Source organism: Clarias gariepinus, chromosome 17 (assembly GCF_024256425.1).
Source record: "Clarias gariepinus isolate MV-2021 ecotype Netherlands chromosome 17, CGAR_prim_01v2, whole genome shotgun sequence".
NCBI lineage: Eukaryota > Metazoa > Chordata > Actinopteri > Siluriformes > Clariidae > Clarias > Clarias gariepinus.
In genome coordinates this window covers 8,978,694-8,991,967 of record NC_071116.1, presented here as the reverse complement: position 1 = coordinate 8,991,967, position 13,274 = coordinate 8,978,694, and the positions used below count along the sequence as shown (strand labels likewise).

At 42.9% G+C, this 13,274-nt stretch overlaps 1 protein-coding gene across 3 annotated transcripts in view; it reads left to right on the top strand.

Annotated features, from left to right (window-relative positions):
* ttc28 (tetratricopeptide repeat domain 28) overlaps nucleotides 1-13,274 on the top strand; it is a 216,735-nt gene that overhangs the window by 176,196 nt on the left and 27,265 nt on the right. For all 3 annotated transcript variants that reach the window (XM_053515893.1, XM_053515892.1, XM_053515896.1), the window contains 3 exons: nucleotides 1,953-2,460; nucleotides 9,099-10,440; nucleotides 11,687-12,210. In XM_053515893.1, coding sequence (XP_053371868.1) covers nucleotides 1,953-2,460; nucleotides 9,099-10,440; nucleotides 11,687-12,210 — 2,374 coding nt within the window. The remainder of the gene's footprint in view (nucleotides 1-1,952; nucleotides 2,461-9,098; nucleotides 10,441-11,686; nucleotides 12,211-13,274) is intronic.

Here is a 13,274-nt window from a genome sequence, read left to right as displayed (position 1 = left end):
AGCCCTGCTAGACACTCCAGAAGTATCTACAACCATACAGAGTGAGATGGCGTTTATTCTCTTATCAAAGTTTAAAAACTCAAACATATGTAACTCAAACATATTTCCTTAGTGAAATTTGAGTTTGTATAGAAATATGGTTTTATTATAGCACTAGTAAGGCATTAATCATGTCAAACTACTAAAGCAAATAACTGAATAGACCCAGAAACTGTGCCTCTCCTGTTTGTATCTGTATTTGTATCTGTTTAAAGCACAGGAGATTTTCCTTCCAAATATTGTATTTGTATTTGCTTACATCCCCAGTGTGTTGAAAGGATGCTGAGTCCTGTGACGAGCAAGTCTACACTATAATTAATAGTTTTAAATTACATTCCCCTCCGTGCGGACCATAGCGCTCCACACTTTACTGTCTTTTTGTTGTTTGTTTTCGAGCTCTAACAGGCCAGCTTAACTAATTATCAAGCTCATCATGAGCTAAATCAGAAGTGTTTCCGCACTGAAAACGCTGTAGATGGCATCTGTACCACGATACTGCGAGTAGGGTTTATAATTTCCTCGGTCCTTTCTGAGATCCAAGAAATTCTGTAAGATAGAAGCCCATTTCCATATAGCATGTCATTTCACCTCAGGCGGAACTGCTTAGAAATCTAACAAAGTGCCCTCTCATGTCTTGCTGAGAGACAAACCTGTAATCAAATCCTGCAAATGTCTAGAAATAGTAGGTCAAGGTGAGCGTACCTTTGTTAGAAGACATACAATGCTCTCTCTTTGCAAGTTCACCACTGTCAGAGCAACCTGAATGGCTGGAGATCTTCACAGACAATCTGTGCACATGAACTCGCCATGGCACAGATAGGTTATCAGTGACCAGGAGGAGACCGGGCCCTTGATGGAGGGTAATTGCCTTGCATCTTGGCCGTCCCTTCAAACTGAGAACTGCTGGAAGCCCTTATGTCTGCTGGTAATTGGTTCCAGGCAGCACCCAGAGATTGGTTCTGCGCAAGCTAAAGGATGGACTAGCATTCAGCTCCAAACAAAGCTCTTTACCTTTCATTCTCCAATGGAGACGCTCTTCTTCTTCTTCTTCTTCTTCTTCTTCTTCTTTCCCAGCAGCCCGGCATAGAGGGTTGACAATGGAGAGGCCTTTCACCCTGAAGGCTGTGTTTAAGGCTGTTTGTGTATTGATGTTGCAAAATGAATCCAAACAGTATGATTTCAGACAGCTGTATGAGTTTTATTCTTAGATATGAAGGACAGTAATCATACTTCAGATCTACTGGATGCACAGATGGGCCGATAATCACCACACAGCAAAGTTGATGTATCATCATCTGGTATTAGAGGACAAAAAGCAAACAGACAGTCGCGGCATTTTGGGGTTGTGATAAGCACTCCTCATCCCAACAACACCCCCTCCAAACCCTTCCAGCGAAAAGGCCATGACTGTGTGAGCCGCGGGAACAGCCACACTCAGAGGGCATTTAGCACGTTTTGTGTGTGCGCACGTGAGTGTGTGTGTGTGTATCCGCGCCTGTCTAATGACCTTCTTGGCTCTTGAGAGTCAAAATTGAATTAAAGACTCTACACTGTGTGAAGCACAGCTTTTATAGACAGCAGTTCTGCCACAGCTCCCACTAGAGAGGATGTTGCTTGCAGCTTGCACAAACAGATAATGGGTTTCCACAAAAGCGTACCTATCCAGGCGACAAGCCTGGTCTCGTCAGTCCTGTTAGGACGCATGTCGTCTGCGTCTGAGATTCAGGAGCTTAGTCTTATGGGAGGATTTCTGCATGATTGTGTTTGGGTGTCTTCCGTAACAAAGCTGAGGAAAAATAAATGTGGCTGCAATCTTGGAGAATTTTTCCGCTATGTATTTAAGAGAGTTAATAAATTCTGATAACGTGCCGTTACTTAATTTCTTTCTTTTTTTTTTTCTCTCCTGTTTCTAGGCAGCATCATCAGCTCTCAGCAGCCTGGGCCACGTCTACACGGCCATCGGTGATTACCCCAATGCACTGGCTAGCCACAAACAGTGTGCTCTCCTGGCTAAGCAGCGCAAGGACCAGCTGGCGGAGGCGCGCGAGCTGGGCAATATGGGCGCCGTTTACATCGCCATGGGAGACTTCACCAGCGCCGTACAGTGCCATGAGCAGCACCTGGACATTGCCAAGGTGCAAGGTGAAAAGCGCGAGGAAGCACGTGCCTATAGCAACCTGGGCAGTGCCTACCACTACCGGCGTGACTTTGACAAAGCTGCATCCTACCATGCACGCGTACTGGAGCTGGCACAGGAGCTGCAGGAGCGTGCTATCGAAATGAGAGCATATGCTGGTCTGGGCCACGCTGCCCGTTGCATGCAGGACCTGGAACGTGCCAAGCAGTACCATGAGCAGCAGCTGAGCATCGCCGAGGGCCTGAAAGACCGTGCGGCTGAGGGACGCGCCTCCTCTAATCTGGGTACGCACAAACAAACAAAAAGAAAGAAACCTTGATCTCTGATTTTTGTTGTTGTTGTTGGTGATGGTGATTTTGGCTGCTTTACCACATCCAGTTCAGCTCATTCACTACTGTGACACTGGCTAGGTCTCACGATCAAGGTTTTCCCCCACTGCCGCACCTACTGCACCTCTTTTCACACATGTCACCTTTGTGATTTGTATTAGTGTGTGTGCGGAATGTAAGCGCAGGACAAATGGAGCCCATCAAACCCGAGTGTTTCCGAGCTTTTTCTATCCTTCACTCTGACTCCCAGCGCCTTTCTAATACTTTCTCCTGCCCTGACAACAGCTCCATCAATATGATCTGATGGCATGCATGCGCTCCCAAATGAATAGATCAACACTTGAAAGAAAAATGTTCCCATCGAAAAAGCAAGTGCAGGCGGCAGCGGGAGTGACGCGAGCTTGATCCGGAATGACTGCAAGTCAATTGTTATGTAAATATGTGCTGTGAGTGTAAAAAAATCTGTCGTTGGCTGACTTTAGTGTGATCATTTATTATGCAATACCTATATATTTGTTTGTCGGGGAGCTGAATTTGCTTATATGTGATATATGCTTGCCTTTAAAATCTGCTGCAGAAAGCAGTTTCCAGACCTGACATACTGACATTAAGGTTTTTTTTTTCATACAACACATTAGGATACAATTGCAAAGAAAGTCTTCTGCGTATCAAGTAAGCATTTAATGTTTTATCTCACCAAATCTCTATTTCTACACTAACCAAACTCTAACAGCTTTTAGGATTTGCTCCACTTTAGTAACTACCCGCTAGTTGCCACACTCAATTTGGCCTCGATCTCTCTCTTTCGAATCTCTCTCTCTCTCTCTCTTTCTACCCTGTGCTTGAAACTTTATTGATCAGAACTGTCAATAACGGTACGCTGGGAAAGAATGGCAGCACTTATAAAATTAATGATCGCACGCTGTGCCTAGAGCTCGGCTGCTCGGCAACAGTAATGAACAGATCGATTGCAGCGTCAGAGGTAAGATTTAGTAGAAAAGAATTAAAGCAAAATATTTATCGACATAGCACGGGGGAGTTGCTTGAATAGAAACTAAAGCACTCCAGGTGGTATTATTTGCTCAGGCATACAATTCCAGTCTATGTACATGAGCTGTGCTCTGTACCGAGCATGTGTGTAAAATGTAATTCCCAAACCACTGTTTATAAATGGAAATCCTTCCCGCTGTGACCTCCAGCACTCCTTAGTCTCTTTTGAGTTTATCTCTAAAGCTCAAACATTAGCTACTCTTTAAGTTAGGAACTCCTATTCGCTCTTTCAGGTAGGCAATACGAGAAAGCTGCCTTCTTGTTCTATAACCACTCATGTTTTATTCAGAGGTGGTTTGGGTTCAGTAGGATAAGCGATATCCAAGCCCTGAGTGTGGAGAATTGGATCCCTGTATAGTATTGCTGAGTGGACAGTAACCAGAGGCGGCTTGAGAGCCTGCAGGCAGCAGACACGCCGTTATCACTCTGCTTCAGTCTCCAGGATGTAAAAGGATGCCGTTTTGATTTGGATTGCTTGCTGGGTTTCATCCTTTTCTGTACCTGGAACCAATGCGCTGTCTAGAGGCTCCGACTGCCTCTGATCACATTCGCACTTTCTATTTCAGCCGATCCGTATCTACTGTATGTATTGATATTGTAATTTAATTCTAATACATTTGTTTTTAGATTCACACCTTAGGTTTAAAAAGTGGAATTTAATTTGATTATTGATATCACTTGTTACAGAGCGGCAGAGGAAAGGACATGTTCTCCTATAAACTGCATACTGACTAGCATGACTGTTAAAAAACCCCAGAGAGCAACAGGACTAGAAACACGGCACAGTCAGATGACTCATTCTCGTTTTTTTTTTTTTTTTTTTTATCTGGGTCGAGCCCACACTTCAGGAGTGTAAAGAAAGGAGTGTAACCAGTGAGTCATTGCTAACAGTTGTGCTTAGCAGCAATTTCTAAGTATTTCCCTTTTGCACTCTGCCGCTGCTAAATCCAGTACTTCCTGCACCATTATAGATTTTATTTCTGTAGCAATGTACATTAATATGGGCTAGTTAGTTTATGAATTTACACGCCTCCTAAAGCTTAACACAAGCTGCATGCAGAATGCCTGATTATATAAATCAAGGTCGGTTAATGCCTCATCCAATGCTCACGCTCAGAGTCAGCTATGATTACACTATAGGCTTAAAAAGGACAAGAAATGATGCCTGGATCCTTTGTCCATTGTTCCTTGGATTTAATGTATTGAATGGTTTAATGGTTAATACGACTAGCTCTTAACTAATGCGTAAGCTCTTAACTTATTATTAAACTTTAGGCATACTTAAAGACATGCCAGTCTGCAAAGAAGGAAAAATAATAACGAAAACAGACTTTTTGCCTCTTGCATGCCTGTGTAATATAGAGTTTCAGTTTTCCTTGTTGAAACGCTGTTGGGACACTGAACACGACTGCACAACCAAAAAACAGGCTTTATACGCAAGGGAGGTGCTGAAGTGCAGCCTTTGTCCTCATAAAAATGTCCTTTGGCTAGGCTTCTTGGAAGAACAGCAGACAAAAGGGGTTTTTATTTATTTATTTATTTTACTGTCGGGATTTCAAGAAAGTTCCAGATGCTCCAAGCAGGTTAATAATGCAAATATTCTCCATTATTTAAGATGGGGCATTAATTATTTATTATGGGTCGCAAATCGAACGAGAATTGGTTCAATCTTTCTGTGTAAAATTTGTCAAACCCGTGTCAGGGGAAGCTTAAAGCTTTGACGAGGAGTTAACTCTTGTGTTAATTAATTCATAACGCGGCAGTGCTTATGGAGAGACGATGCTTCAAATGTGACAGCAATGTAATGGGTTTAGATTGGAGATTTTCAGGAGTCATTCAGGATGAAATCAAAAGTGTAGGAGAATATAAAGGTTTTTTGTGTTTGTTTTTTGCATGTAGGACTTAACAGATGTTTTGTATTATTGATATATTCCAAAATTTTTAAAGTGTAGTCAAAAGTGTAGTCAAATCCACTCATTAGCAATTATTGTATATAAGTCAACATTCCTGTATTCCTTTGTACCTTTAATTTATTTGTTCGTTCATTTTATTATATAGGGCTGCACAGTATAGGACTGATTAATTAAAAATGCTGTCCTTTTTATATTTTTCTTTCTGCTCGGGTACCAGTGATGCAGGAGCTGGCTGTACATTACATTTCCACACCCACATGGCCATTTGGAGCTTAAATTATATTTCATATTCTATCATGTGGAGCCTTTGCCTGGGGCATGGTGTAGTCTTAATGTGCGTTTGAAGGAACAACCCTACACTCATGTCCTCCTCGAGTCAGAGCTGCTTTAAGCCTCTCCACTGCTGCAAAGGAATGAATCTGCTTATCCATTTGCGAAGTGGCACATTTCACCTCATCTGAATGGCTTTGATGCTCTGGCCTCTGGTGAACTTTTTAGTCTGCTTTACCTGTCTGCTGCCCCTCCTGGCCCCAGATGCCCATCTCTGGAGGTTTTCCTCCTGTGTTGTTGTAATCCTTTAAATGAGAGACAGTTTCTAGCCATTTACCTATTGTTTTGTTCCATATATACATATGATTGCACCAGAGTGTATGCTAGAGAAGTTTGGGACTGGGTTTTGGCCATTGGCTGGGAATCAAACCCAGCAGACAGGAAGCGTACCACTGAGCCACCACTGGCATATGTCTAGGGTTGGGTATTGTTTGGTTTCTTTACGAGATCGGTACCAGTGCCTAAACTGTGCATGAACTGATATTTAAAAAAAGACTCTCAAATAATGGTGGATAACCATGAAGAACATCTTTTTATTAAAAAAAAATTAATAAACAGTATATTAAAAGTTTAAAGTATACGTAAATATAAGTAAATACTAAACACAACAAATTCTACCTAACATACTACCTAAACCAACTACATTAATTCAACACCAGTAACAGCAAACTACTTGGTATTCTTGGTATCCTACAAACCATCTTCAAATTTCAGCAATTCTGCAGAAATATGACCGTCTTTGCCTTATCTGGCAAAATACGACACCTCTCCTAACTTTTTTTAGGGCTGGCCCCACTGGGGCCGGGGACCCAAACACTGTGCCAGCTGATGTCCAGCTGATGTCCGCAAGCTGTTAAACACAGTGCATCCCTCTGCTTTTAACGTCATCCTGTGTGTCATCAGATGTTTCATTAGGTTTGACGTGTTTCCTTTTTAAACACAATTGTTGCATGTCACTGTGTCAGAATCCTTTGTTGTAAAATACGTCCACACTTTAGGACTTTTAGCTTTAGGCAGTTTAATTTAAGCGTAATTAGTTTAGGAAACTACCTGCTGCCGTCAGAGCAAGTGTAAATACTGAGTTGTGCTTTTAATTCAGAATGTGAATACAGTAAAATGAGTAAAATACAATAACCAAAAATCAATTTAGCAGTATTAATAGAATAATTGTAGCTTCTACCTACTTTAGCATCAGTTACAGTCTTTGTGAAGACAGTATGCCTCTTGGGACCCAAGTTACAGTCATCGGTTTGACAGTGTTCACTGTACCTTACAGTACATGCTGTGGACAAAGCATTAGCAAATGTATATCCAAGCCTATTCGTGCAGAAACTATTCCCTATGGGTTTCCTGAGTTGAGCTTTTACCGCAGAGATACAATTATAAGCGTCTGGCACATTTTGCTGACAGGGGTGCCATGGGAATCCTCCTCAAACCAACCTCTCACATGAGCTTTCTCTTTCAAACAAGGAATTGCAGGGTTAAGTAATAATAATAATGATTGGTCACAAAACTGGGGGCAATTTAATAGAAAGTAGTTGATGAGGAGGTGGGGTAAGAGGTCCTGCCTGCCCATGTTTTAGGTTGGCACTGGCCCTAACCGGATTTTCCGCATGCTGCTAATTTTGCTTTGGAGCATTCTGATTGACATTGAGCAGATGGGCGTCTGTTGCCTCCATCCATTCTTATGGTCTTTTCCACCTCGCGCTTACTCATGCTCACGCCGTGCTGCTGCTTTCAATGCACGCTATAGGGACTTGATTGTAGTGATATAAAGAGTGCTGACATGGAGTTCTGCAACTTTGTCAGAAAAATGTAGAGGTTTGAGACTGGTAAATGGTTCGTATGAAATAAAGTTAATGTTAAGGGTCCAAAAGTGCCGCAAGATTTAGTCTCATTGCAGTCCCAGAAGTCAACCACAGTGGTTTTATTCGATCAGTGGCTGGTGATAAAATTGTATGTTATTTTTGCAGTCATGTAAAATATAATAATTAATCTATTCTGTAGGGTGTTTTGAGGTGGTAATGTTGCAGTCCCTCTACAATCCTACTGGCGCACTCTAAACCATTCACAGATTCGCAGGCAGTACAGGGTGCTGTGTGGTAGGAGCAAATTATTTCCTAGAATTGCAACAAAAGCTAAAATAATAAGTATGAAAGAAACCTGTAACGTTCATGTTGAGGAACACTAAACAGAAGTTTGCGCATAGCCTTTCAATGCCCAGAATCAACTCCAAGAGTGCAGGGACACAGGAGCATGCACCAAGTATCCAGTGGCGTCTGCTAATGCTGAGCAATTTTAACAACACCAGCTTCTCAGTCCCTATAATAATTGTTGTAGCTCCAATGTGTGACTATTTTTGCATAAATTTTCCCTAACTTTGGGCTTCCCGGTGACAGAGATCATTTTTGGTTAGCATGGATATACCAATAACACATGCGTTGCGACCAGCTGCCCACTGTTAGTCCTACTCACAAGTCCTGTTTTCCGCTCATCCCAGCACTTTTCCTGATCCATCTGCACTTAGCAGATGGCACTCTGGGTTAGTGGGAGAAAGGAACCGATTAAGGCATGCTGGGATCTGGAAGCCAAATCTCATGAACCTAATATTAATGTCTCCCACCACTCCTGCACTCAAACCTATTTTCCACTGTATGTATTCATTAGGCTTCCCACCACTCGGCTTCACTACTCTAACCACGAGATCCCATCATGCACTGGGAATAGGGGGCCAGGATTTCAGCACCACAGTGGTAATGATTATTTTATGAAAAGTACAAAGACAGCAATGGGGATCCTAGGAGTTCTCCCAGGACATATGGAAGTTGGATGCTACAGACATTTTTTGTCTCAATTTCTCCATCCTTTGGGTATGAATAGCTTTGACATGAAAGGTAAAGAGAAGAAAGCAGAGCTAGACCTTTATTATTATTCCAAGATATTTTACAAACTTGCTGTTCAATTATTAACCAAGCTTTGCTTGAAACTTGTTTTTGGCTTTTTGAAAGCTGCTGTAACTTAAGACGTACAAGTGTTGTGTGATGTTTGCCCATGATAATTTCCAGAAAAAAAGATAGAAAAACAAGCTGGGCTTGTTTTCCTGTGACTTATTTTTTTTCCAGAAGCCTCAACTTCCTTGGGTTGCCTAGATGTCAAGTGAAATATTTCTTGTAATTAAAACAAAATTTGGTGATAATTTTCATAGTTGTGACTTTGAACAAACATATGTTTATAACGGAGAATGCTTTTGTTCTACATGTCTTATGAAAAACTGATCGTTGTTGTTTCTCTTCCCAATAGGAATCATCCACCAGATGAAAGGAGATTATGAGACGGCCCTGAAACTGCACAAAGCTCACCTCTCCATAGCTCAGGAGCTGAATGACTATGCTGCCCAGGGCAGAGCTTATGGCAATATGGGTAATGCTTACAATGCCCTTGGCGTTTTTGACCAGGCTGTACGCTACCACAGGCAAGAGCTGCAGATCTCCATGGAGGTTAATGACCGTGCGTCACAGGCGTCTACCCATGGCAACCTGGCTGTTGCATATCAGTCATTGGGGGCACATGACAGAGCCTTGCAGCACTACCAGAATCATCTGAACATCTCCCGTGAGCTCCGTGACATCCAGAGCGAGGCCCGCGCTCTGGGGAACCTGGGGAATTTTCACTGTTCACGAGGGGAGTTCCCTCAGGCTGTGCCCTATTACGAGCAGTACCTACGCCTTGCACCAGACCTTCAGGACATGGAAAGTGAGGGCAAGATTTGTCACAATTTGGGCTATGCACATTATTGCCTGGGAAACTTCCAAGAAGCAGTCAAGTATTATGAACAAGACCTTGCTCTGGCCAAAGACCTTCACGACAAGCTGAGCCAGGCCAAAGCTTACTGCAATCTAGGCTTGGCTTTCAAGGCATTAGGTGACTACAACAAGGCCGAAGAGTGCCAGAGATACCTTCTGTCCTTGGCCCAGTCCCTAAACAACTCTCAGGCCAGGTTCCGTGCTCTGGGAAACCTGGGTGACATCTTTATTTGCAAGAAAGATGTTCCTGGTGCTGTGAAGTTTTATGAGCAACAGTTGGCCCTGGCACATCAGGTCAAGGAGCGCAAGATGGAGGCCAATGCTTATGCCGCTTTAGGTGCTGCCTACCGAATGCTGCAGAAATACGACAAAGCCCTTGGTTACCATACACAAGAGTTGGAGGTTTACCAGGAGCTAGGGGACATCCAAGGTGAGTGCCAAGCCCATGGGCACCTTGCTGCTGTGTATATGTCTCTGGGCAAGTACAGCATGGCCTTTAAGTGCTACGAAGAGCAGCTGGAGTTGGGTCAGCGACTAAAAGACCCCAGTGTGGAAGCCCAGGTTTATGGAAACATGGGTATCACCAAGATGAATATGGGTGTAATGGAGGAGGCCATTGGCTATTTTGAGCAGCAGCTGGCCATGCTGCAGCAGCTCAGTGGCAATGAGGCAGTGCTGGATCGCGGCCGTGCTTATGGCAACCTTGGAGACTGCTATGACTCGCTGGGTGACTACGAGGAGGCAGTCAAGTACTACGAGCAGTATCTGTCCGTGGCACAGAGTCTCAATCACATGCAGGACCAGGAGAAAGCCTACAGAGGGCTGGGCAATGGACACAGGTAAGATGCTGTTTATTGCTAACTGTGTGTAACACAAGATGCTTAGCAGTACATGGTACATATTTGTCATTTTTTTAGACCAGAGATGTAAAATTATTTGGTGTTGTATCAGAAATGCCCTCCATACTCACCCTAATGTTCACTTATGCATACATTAATACTCCTTGGATTATCTGTGAATTTGTTACGACACAAGACCTAGCATGATTGACAAAACTTTTAGTCTGTACACGCCTATCCTTTATGCTGTCCTAAAGCAACATACCACCCATTATCTTTAATTTACATCCAATCATCTGCTTAAGTGCTCGACTACCATCTCAGAGCCCTCTGTCCGTTCTGCTTACTCCAGCCTCTTTCTGGTTTAAGTGTATTGACATGGGGAAGGGGTTGATGAATGGGCTTCTGCAGTGGCTGATGGGAAGATGCTACCAGTTGGCGAGCTATAGCGGTTGGGGGTGGAAGAACCCATATTGGACCTGGAGTATACCAGTTTCAGTGAAACTATCATTCATCAAACACCCCCTGTTGTCCTGCTTCAGCCTACAGGAAGGTAAATTGCATTGTCAGCAGGGACAATGCGCCAGGTTTTTCCCCCCATTGAGAGAGAGCTCGCCCCCAATACCCGAGACGCATCCAACAAGAGTCTCATTAAGACCAGACGTTAAATGCTGTTTGTTTCATTTACATTTGACAGTACTGATGGCAGTGTAATTCCAAGTGACTGCACCACAAGGCGCAGTGATGCATGGCATTTTAAATAGCAAATGTGTCCCAGTAGCCACCTTGCATGAATGCAGTCAGGCCTTCTAATTCCTCAGAGAGACAGTGTTGGATGATGTTTTTCACATAAACCTGTGACGATACTTTTACCCCAAAGGACTCCAAATTAAGTGTTGAAAGGGTACATTTTTCATTCTGCATTAGACTATGGGTAGTGTATCACCTCTCCTGTAACATTTTATCTTTCAAATAATTCATCCTGGTCATGTGCGATGAGGTCTTGTGAGGCTCAGGGATTTTTTATACTGCGAAACGGCTTTTATTGTTTCTATATTTTAAGTCTTGGTCTTTGATTTTTCTCTTTTATTAAAAGCGTCAGGTTTTTTCCTTAAATTTATCAAATGAATCTTTCTATTATCCCACATGCTTGTAATCTGATATATCAAATGTAGATTGTTACGAAATACCTTATTCTCTATGTAGCTAGTTTTGTGTGAATGATGTGCTCCCCTTGTCCCTTCAGGGCTATGGGCAACCTGCAACAGTCACTGGTGTGCTTCGAGAAGCGTCTTGTGGTGGCCCATGAGCTGGGTGAGTGCAACAACAAGGCACAGGCGTATGGAGAGCTGGGGAGCCTGCACAGCCAGCTGGGCAACTACGAACAAGCTATCTCGTGCCTGGAGCGGCAACTAGCCATCGCTCGTGATAACGCTGACCCGTCTCTGGAGGGCCAGGCCAGCTGCGGACTGGGTGCTGTCTATCAGCTCATGGGAGAGTACGACACAGCGTTGCAGTTCCACCAGCGGGACCTGCAGCTCGCTGAGGAAACAGGAAGTGCCAGCTGCCAGGGCAGGGCTTATGGTAACCTGGGTCTCACCTACGAGTCGTTGGGCAATTTCGAGCGTGCTGTGGTGTACCAGGAACAGCATCTGAGCGTTGCTGCACAGACTAATGACCTGGCCGCCAAGACGCAGGCTTACAGCAGTCTGGGACGCACACACCACGCCCTGCAGAATTACTCCCAGGCTGTCATGTACCTGCAAGAAGGTGAGAGAGTTGCTAATGTCATTATGGCTATGATTAACAGGTGGATTTCTCGCACATTCTTAATTACAACTAAGAATATGCAGGATCTTTTTACCTCAGTCCTGTCAGAAATACTGACAAATCTATTCGTTATACCAAACACTTCGCGTACTGAGAATTATTCCATTTGAGAGCAGACGGGTAGGCTGGAATCTTATTATTGTAACCATAACTTTAAAAATTTTTTTGCCGTAGGCTAAATGTTATTGTGGGATTATTTAAGGAGGCATGTGACAAGTTTAATTTTGATTTGGATGTGTTCACCCTTTGCTATTCTCTTTGTTCATGAATATATCAGGTGGGATTACTTTGCCATCTGATTGGGAAAGAAATTAAATAGCTTGTTTCATTCGCTTATTTACCCCTTTACCTGAGAACTGTCTTTCCAGAGAGAAAGGTTTCATTTCTTCTAAATATAGTGGACACATTCTCATTTGGTCGTGGCACTGTAAGGTTGTTTGGGGCCATATTCTGGCCAGAGTACTTCCTTCTAGATTGTCCTTTACATCAGCTAACTTAACACAGTTACCCTGAGCATCTTCAAGTCTAGTTCTGAAATTTATCCCGCCTTATAAACATACATCACCAGTCAAAGGTTTGGACACAAGTTTGGATTTTTTTTAACTATAAAATAACACATATGGCATTAGATAATTAAGTAACAACAACAGTCAGTTGTTATTTTAATACACAAAGGTCAGCTGTTCTAAAATTGTTCTTGCAAGAATGTATTTTTAAATGCATTTGCAAAACCCATCAAGCACCATAATGAAACTGTCTCCCATGAAGTCCATCCCAGGAAAGCAAGACCAAAACTTAGGGTTCATTAACATCACATCAGATTAGAGCTGTTATGAAGGCTTTACAGACCATAAGTGTAGACACATCTTAATATCAACTGGTCAAATGAGCAGTTACTGTATTATTGCATATTTTGGAAGCCTTCAGCAATCATTTCAAAATGTATAAATATATAAAAATCAGGAAAGACCCTGGAATTGGCAGGCGTGTCCAAACTTTTGACT